The 8,098-nt window shown below is 38.0% G+C and overlaps 1 protein-coding gene across 1 annotated transcript in view; it reads right to left on the reverse strand.

Moving 5' to 3' along the window:
• The window catches only part of LOC108576327 (octopamine receptor Oamb), a 28,861-nt gene extending 21,259 nt beyond the window's left edge, over nucleotides 1–7,602 (reverse strand). Inside the window, exon 1 of the mRNA XM_017939292.1 lies at nucleotides 7,327–7,602. Within this exon, the coding sequence (XP_017794781.1) occupies nucleotides 7,327–7,587 (261 nt within the window). The 5' untranslated portion in view covers nucleotides 7,588–7,602. The remainder of the gene's footprint in view (nucleotides 1–7,326) is intronic.
• Between the last annotated feature and the right edge of the window lie 496 nt (nucleotides 7,603–8,098).

Here is an 8,098-nt window from a genome sequence, read left to right on the forward strand (position 1 = left end):
GAAAGCGTTCCGTGCGCGAGGAAAATCGTCCTGAGGATTATTCGAGCCTCTTGGAACGGCATGAAATGTTCTTCCGAGAATGCTCGATGCTTTTGAAAGCGGGCGTTTCCATGCGACGCTTGCGTTTCCTCCTTTCTTCCTCGATGTTTCAGGTTGTTTTGTCACTTTGCAGAGAGATTCGCGATCTTTCTTTGGGGATTGATGCGTGAAGCTTTGATTTTTGTCGAATCAGAGGGAATTTTGAAGAGTGTAGCGCTTGACAGACGTTTTCCTTATTTTTGAATCAATAGTGATTCTTCGACATACAGTTTCTCGAATTTCAAAGTTTCGAGTTGCAAATTTTCGAACTTTTTCCATTGAATTTTCCAAAATAACATGTAACGTAATTTACATAACGTTCAACGTAAAATTTTGTATTTTTAGATCAATACAGTTTCAATTATGCTATTTCATTATCTTACAATCTATGATAAATAAAAGAAAAGAAGAGTGAACACTTCTACTTTCCAAGTGAGGGTGAATTTTCACTCAGAATATTGAGTAGTATTTTAAAATTAACGAGTTGAGTAGATTCCCTGTGAATTTTCACAATTTTCACAATTTTTCGTGCACACGGTTTCTTTTTTTGGAGGAAATTTTTTATCTCTTTATTTATGGTAGAATAAATATTAATTTGGTGTTCCTGGTAATGGAAATTTTCTATTTTTAACGATTACAAATAAAGTATCGTGCAATACAGACCTGACCCAAATTTTTAATTAATATATACAGGTAACAGGTTGTAATGAACCTATGAAAAAATAGCCACTCCCTTGAATGCAGCCATTTCAGACTAACTTCATCAGCTCCCTTTTATCACTCTTCTTTACAACTTTTTCTACTTTTCTAAATTAAACTGCATCGCTATGTTGCATCTAAAACCTCCATCAACCATTTATTCCTAACAATTTTTCCAGTTAGAAGCGAACGGTTCGGAGAATCCTCAATTTTACGATGCTACCTTAAAATTCTCTTTATCTCTTTTTAAAAAAGCGATGATCACTACCTGTCAGTATATTCTTTCTTATTTATCTCCTAACTTTTCTTTTAACCCAGATTATAATTTAATTATTCACTTTTTGTTATTTTCACGTTCAGGAAAATTTTCACAAGAAATTACCGTGGAAAGATGCTTAAAACAATACTTGACACTAGAACTACCGACCGAATCAAAACGACCCATTAGCATTTCTCGAGAAAACGTGAATGTTCAATACTGGTATAGTCGGGGCCACGATATAGCGAGGTCGTAAAATCGGTCAGACGTCAAAGTAAACATGTTTTAGCTGCCGGGACCCGAAAATTGACAGAGATACGAGCAGATCAAGTATTTGAAACCATTGTCAGGACCGTACGAAGAATTCTTCTATCCAGCGAAAGTCAACTGATTCTAATATACTTACTGAAAACTGCATGCAGCTAGGACAAATTAGGGTTTCTCCCTCGGGGGGAAGCCGCTTTTCGAAGTACGGTTACAGGTAAAGGTCTTATTGATGTCTTTAGCATCTTAGTTTATCTACTCGTGTTATATACAGATAGAAAGTGCAAAAAGATTGTGTAGCTTAATATTAACATATTTTCCATTTGTAAACGAAATACCATTTTCTACTTGAAGTACCAAATCATATGCTACCATTCGTTTATTGTTGGAACCCTCAAACAGACTGCAACACACGGCCTTGAGTGCCGCAACATCAATCGATGCCGATTCTTGAGAGTTTCATTTACGACCTCGCTATATCGTGGCCCCAACTGTACGCACAAATTACCAATCAACGTGCCCCTTGAGTGTCACCCACCCTTCCATTGCGCCCTTAGCGCGCTTTTCCTTGGAAGGAGTGGGGCCCTACCTGCGGGTGCGTGGAATCTTCGCTGCCCTTCGGTGACGCGTCGGAAATTCCCGCCAGGTCAACCCTCGGCCGAGAGTGCCGTTATACGCGCGTGTGGATTGACTCTTCAGTAATACCTGGTTTATGACACGTCTTCGGTTATCGAGGACGCGGAAAAGTCGAAATTCTAAAGGCATTGTTCTGTAAGAAATGACTTATTTTTTCGCGGAGCTACGAAGCGTCTTTGTTCTCAAAAATAATCTTCTTGTGCGAGCGTGCCATAAACCCGGTCAACGAAGACCCGACGGAACAGTCGGCACACACGTGCAGAAACCGGCAACGCTTGAACGATCGAAAGATCAACCACAAGCTCTAACACCTATCTACCCAAAGAAAAATCGACCCATAAACCACGCAAGTCCACGTTCCTCGTTTCCAGAACGGGATACCAGAAGCAACAATCTTCCAAGTCCCTTTCCCCTAAACGTTCATCTTCCGTTGGCTGGAACGAAGGAGGCCAGGCCAGGAAGAAACGAAGGACGAAAGCCAGCAAACTGTTGCGCCTAACCCACCCCTGTATTCCTCTGGTTATTTCGCCCGCACGCTTTTTGCCGCGAATTCTTCGTGGCTTGCGATCATACCGCGCTGAATATACTCAACCTGGCCCGGCCAGACTGCTATAATGGCCGAGATAATTGTCCGGAGATATTTTCTGCCGAACTTTCCTCCACGGTTCGCCAACAATAACCGTTCTTCTTTTCTCCTCGTTTTTCCTGTAGGAAACTTTTCCTCGACATTTTTACACGGCGGTTTCTAATTAACGGTGTGAGAATGTGGGTGGAAAATGATATAAGATCGCTTTGTGGCGGGTGTTCCCTCTTTTTTTGGTATTTGTTGCGTTCGTTAACTGAGGGGAAATCCATTGGAAATTTAAGGGGGAAAAGTGTGCAGGTAGTTTTGAATTATGGTTTCTTTTTTTGCGAAGTATTGTGGGGGGTTTGGTATGAAAGAGTGAATGTGAGAGAGTGGTGTGAATGGCACACTTGTTTATGTTTAGACAATAACATGGGTTGTCAAGCCGATCGCGGTGTGTGTGTGTGTGTGGATGCATGCGTGGAGAAAAGGAAGAAGAGTGTGAGGTGTGTGAGTGTAAAAAAAAACGGGAAACATCGAGCCGGAAGAGAACGAATCGGAGCAGCGGTGAGAAGAAAGGAAGCAGATTATAAGTGAACAGCTCCGGCGTCGCGTGGTAAACGCAACAGTATTTAACAAAATCCCGCAGTATTTTATGTACGTCGATAATAACCCGATTTTATTCTAATTTTTTTTTATTCGCTGTGTTTATCAACTATAGGAAAATCTATAGAAAATTTGAGGGGGAATAATTTCTTCTTTATTTGTTCTGTTTGTTAACTATAGTAAACTTCATAGGAAATTTGAGGGGAAAAAAGGAACAGGTTGTTTTAAATTATGGTTTCTTCTTTTGCAAAGTATTTTATGTATGTCAATAGTACTCTGATTTTATTCGAATTTTTAAAATTATTTTCTGTGTTTGTTAAACATAGTAAACTCTACAAAAAAGTGCGAGGATGAAGAAAAGGAACAGGTAGTTTCAAATTATAATTTCCCTTTTTGCAAAGTATTTTATGTATGTCGATAATAACCTGATTTTATTCTAATTTCTTCTTTATTTGTTCTGTTTGTTAACTATAGTAAACTTCATAGGAAATTTGAGGGGAAAAAAGGAACAGGTTGTTTTAAATTATGGTTTCTTCTTTTGAAAAGTATTTTATGTATGTTAATAATACTCTGACTTTGTGTTAATTTCTTTTTATTATTTGCTGCCTGTTAATTATAGTAAACTTCAGAGAAAATTTGAAGATGAAGAAGGTACCTTTCTACTTTTTCTCGTAAAGTATAATAATTTGTGCAGATCGACAATAACCTGTTTTTGTTCTAATTTTGTTTTTCTAATTGAGATTAAATCGAGCCATCTGAAAATTTGAAATTAATCCTTCCAACTCACGTGAGGATGAAAAAATGTACAAGCAGTTTTAAACTACAGCTCCTCTTTTCGCCAAGTATTTCGCGTAGGTGGATAATAATCCGTTTTCGTGTTTATTTTGTATTTTAATTGAAATTAAATCGACCCTTGGGAATATTTGAAATTAAACCTTCCAACAATTTGGGGAATTTAAAAGTTTCGAATATATAGACGTGGCTTGGCGATTTTTTTCCTCAAGGGAAAAACGGTATTAAAGTAGACTCTGTTGCTTGATTAAACTGGAATAAACGAGAGTAAATGTGATCCGAAATTAAATCGTACGGAAATTTCGTCCAGATTATTTCCACAAGTACGTGAACTTTTATTAAAACTTCTATCAGGAGGGGTATTTTTCCCAGAAAATATTACAGAAATATGAGAGATGGTCAATTTTCTGATCCGAAAATAAATGTCGAAAAAGGTCCAATCTTCTCCGAGAGATAAGATGGAAACTTCGTCGAACGTCTGTTCTACTTAACCTCCACAAAATATGCTAATTTTGTACTGAAACTTACGTTCAGTGAATTATCAATGTTCCTTCTTGTGTGTATAATATTATTCTTAAGAAATTAGTGTTCAAACCAACCAATTCTCTAATTTTCATTTTGATGTGACTAAGAAACTTCTTGAAAGCATCTGTTGCCTTTAATTTCCAAAATTTCAAGAATTGTATTTTAACATTTAATTACCAAAATTTCGCAATTCCAAATTTCAACGTTTAATTTCAAAAATTCGAAGTTTCAACATTTAATTTCCAAAGTTACAAAACTCGAAAATTCTAAATTTCAACATTTAATTTTCAAAGTTACAAAGTTGTAAAATTCAAAATCACAATATTTAATTTTCAAAGATTTAAAATTTCCAAAATTCGAAGTTTCAGCATTTAATTTCCAAAGCTTCGACATTTAATTTCCAAAGTTACAAAGTTCCCAAATTCTGAATTTCAACGTTTAATTTCCAAAGTTTCAAAATTCCAAAATTCTAAACTCCAGCATTTAATTTCCAAAATTTCAAAATTCAAAGTTTCAACATTTAATTTCCAAAGTTACAAAGTTCCCAAATTCTAAACAACAACATTTAATTTCCAAAGTTACAATATGCCAAAATTCGAAACTTCAGCATTTAATTTCCACAATTCCACGATTCCAAAATTAGAAATTTCAACATTTAATTCCCAAAATTCGAGAAAACCCAGCTTTTCTCACTAAATCTTCGAAAAACTCGCAAAAAGGAAGCAGGAGAATTGAAAAAAACGTTCAACAAATGCACTCAGAGACATTCCGCTCGTCGCAGAGTTGCGAATTTCGCGACACCAAAGAGGCGCTCCAAAGTCAAAAATCCTTCCATAGAGGAACTCGCCAACTCATCGTCGTTTCGCCACGATTTGGCACCGCTCGATTCGCCTCCTTGCCACATATTCGCGGATAAAAGGAAATAGAGAAAGAGGGTAGCAAAAAAAAAAAGAAGCAAGTGAAAAAAGAGAAGAAAGAGAAGAGATGATCGATCGGCGAGAAAGTATCATCGAATGGGCGAGAGATCAAAGGACGACGCGGAACTGAGAGCAGCTCTGGTGAACGATGAAAAATCGTCGATCAGGGGCCGATGTTTCCGGTGTTAGATTTGCTTTGAAGGGTCTGGCTCCCTTTTCCACGGCGGAGCTTTTTTAATTTTGGGGTATAGAGCGTGATATTGCCTCGCGGTCGCGTACCAGATAGCTGCCAACCGGGTTCTCCACAATTTTTCCCGGCGAAAAAGATTGAGTTTCGAGGGTTTACTGGCTACACGGTTATAATTCGTTCTGTAGCGTATGCGCACTGTGTCTGTTTTTTCTGTATTTTTTGTGTTTTTCTAATGAAATTTTTATATTCTTTCGAAACGTATCCCTTTGTCGAGCTTTATAAAATGACGAATTTTATTTTCTCTGTTTTGTTCGGCGTTTTGACGTAATCGAATTTGTCGGGGGTTCTATATGTGCTATTAATCGATGGGAATTATTTAAATGGGAATATCGGACTGATTCGACTAGCCCAATTTAATTTCATTTCGTTTAATCGAACTTGCTGGTTTGTTCAATTGTACTGTTGATTTACAGGAATTTCCACTTTGAAAAGCTAGTTTTTTGAAATCCCTGGCATTAGCGAAATAGAAATGTACAAGAGTTAAGGGACATCTTGAAGAATTTTATTTTATCCTCCTCTTCGATCACAAAAATGACACTTCTACGTAGAGTTTCTTCCTTAAACTAACTCGTCATTGTCAGAATAAGAAAAGAATAGAAAAATGAGAAGATTTAAGATTTGTTATCAACTCACTCTACCCTCAATCACAGAAACTAAGTTTCTAAACTTATCCCTCTCACTCAAAGTATCTCAGAAAATATAGAAGCTGACAGTAGTCAGCTCATCTTGCTCACAGTCACAAAAACTAAGCTTCCAATCACAATCCTCCTCCCTCAAAATAAAAAAGTTAAGAGTAGTCAGTTCATCTTACTCACAATCAAAGAAACTAATCTTCCAAATAGAACCTTGTTCCTCAAAACAAACCTTCTCCAAAATGTCTGTTTATCATCAGAATAGAAACAAAGATAGAAAAATAAGAAGCTTTAAGGTGTGTTATCAACTCACTCTACACTCAACCTCAAAATCTAAACTTCTAAACCTATTCTTCTCTCAGAAAGTATCTCACAAAATAAAGTAGTTAAGAGTAGTCAACTCATCTTACTCACAGTCACAAAAACTAAGTTCCCAATCACAATCCTCCCCCTCAAAAAAAAAGAAGCTAAGAGTAGTCAGTTCGTCTTACTCACAATCACAGAAACTAAGTTCCCCATCACAATCTACCCCTCAAAATACCTAAAAAAATAGAGAAATTAATAGTACTCCGTTCATCTTACTCACAATCACAGGAATTGTGTTTACAATCACAATATTCCCCGTCAAAATACCCCACAAAATAGAGAAATTAAGAGTAGCCAACTTGTCTTACTCACAATCAAAGAAATTAAGTTCCCAATCACAATCCTCCCCCTCAAAATAAAGAAGCTAAGAGTAGTCAGTTCGTCTTACTCACAATCACAGAAACTAAGCTTCCAATCACAATCTACCCCTCAAAGTACCTAAAAAAATAGAGAAATTAACAGTAGTCAGCTCATTTTACTCACAATAACAAGAATTATGTTTCCAATCACAATCTTTTCCTTGAAAGTACCTCACAAAATAGAGAAGTTAATAGTAGTCAACTCACCTTACTCGCAATCACAAAAAACTAAGCTTCCAATCACAATCCTCCCACTCAAAATAAAAAAGCTAAGAGTAGTCAGTTCGTCTTACTCACAATCAAAGAAACTGAGCTTCCCAATCGCACCCATCTCCCTCAAAACCCCCCAAAAAGCAAGAAACTGTCCGATCAACTCACCTTGAAGACCTCCCACGTGGCGCTAAAAGGCAGCACCGCGAGTCCAACCATCAAATCGGCGACGGCCAGGCTAACGATGAACATATTCGTGACGTTTCGCAGCTTGCTCGTATGATAGACAGCAAGTATCACAAGCACGTTGCCCAGTACCACCATTACGTTCACGATCGCGAGCACAATCAGGGTAACCAGGATCCACGGGTCGTACCACTCGACGCGCTCGTACAGGGCAGCGCATGCGGTCGCGTTCAGCTCTCGCATTTTAGTTGGCAAGCTGTCGCGCCGCGTCCTCTCGAACCACCTCGGACCACTTCCGGCTGAACAAAGCCCCGTACCACGACCCACGAACCACTGTACTCGTACAATCCACCTCCTGCACCTGGACCTCCATTACGACGCGACTATCGATCGATCGATCAACGTTCTGATCATCGGTCGCACTGGAGAACTATCATCTTTCATCAATTTACACCAATTTTATTCCACCTTCGCTCTGTCACCAATTTCTTCGACGCGACTTTTCTTCCTTCTACAATCTTCTCGTTTCCTTTTTCTCTATCCTTCAACCCTTTACTGCCTCGCTGGAAACTCTTAACCTTTCAACCCTTTGGTCACTCGCTGGAAACTCTTAACCTCTTAACCCTTTGGTGTCTGACTCGAATCTGTCAACCCTTGAAACTTTTCAATAATTTGGATAATAATTTTAGGTAACTGAATTCAATGGAATGTTTTATTTTCCTTCTCTTCTTATTTGGGAGATTTAATTCTCAGG

This window comes from Habropoda laboriosa, unplaced genomic scaffold (assembly GCF_001263275.1).
Source record: "Habropoda laboriosa isolate 0110345459 unplaced genomic scaffold, ASM126327v1 scaffold387, whole genome shotgun sequence".
In the NCBI taxonomy this organism is placed as follows: Eukaryota; Metazoa; Arthropoda; class Insecta; order Hymenoptera; family Apidae; genus Habropoda; species Habropoda laboriosa.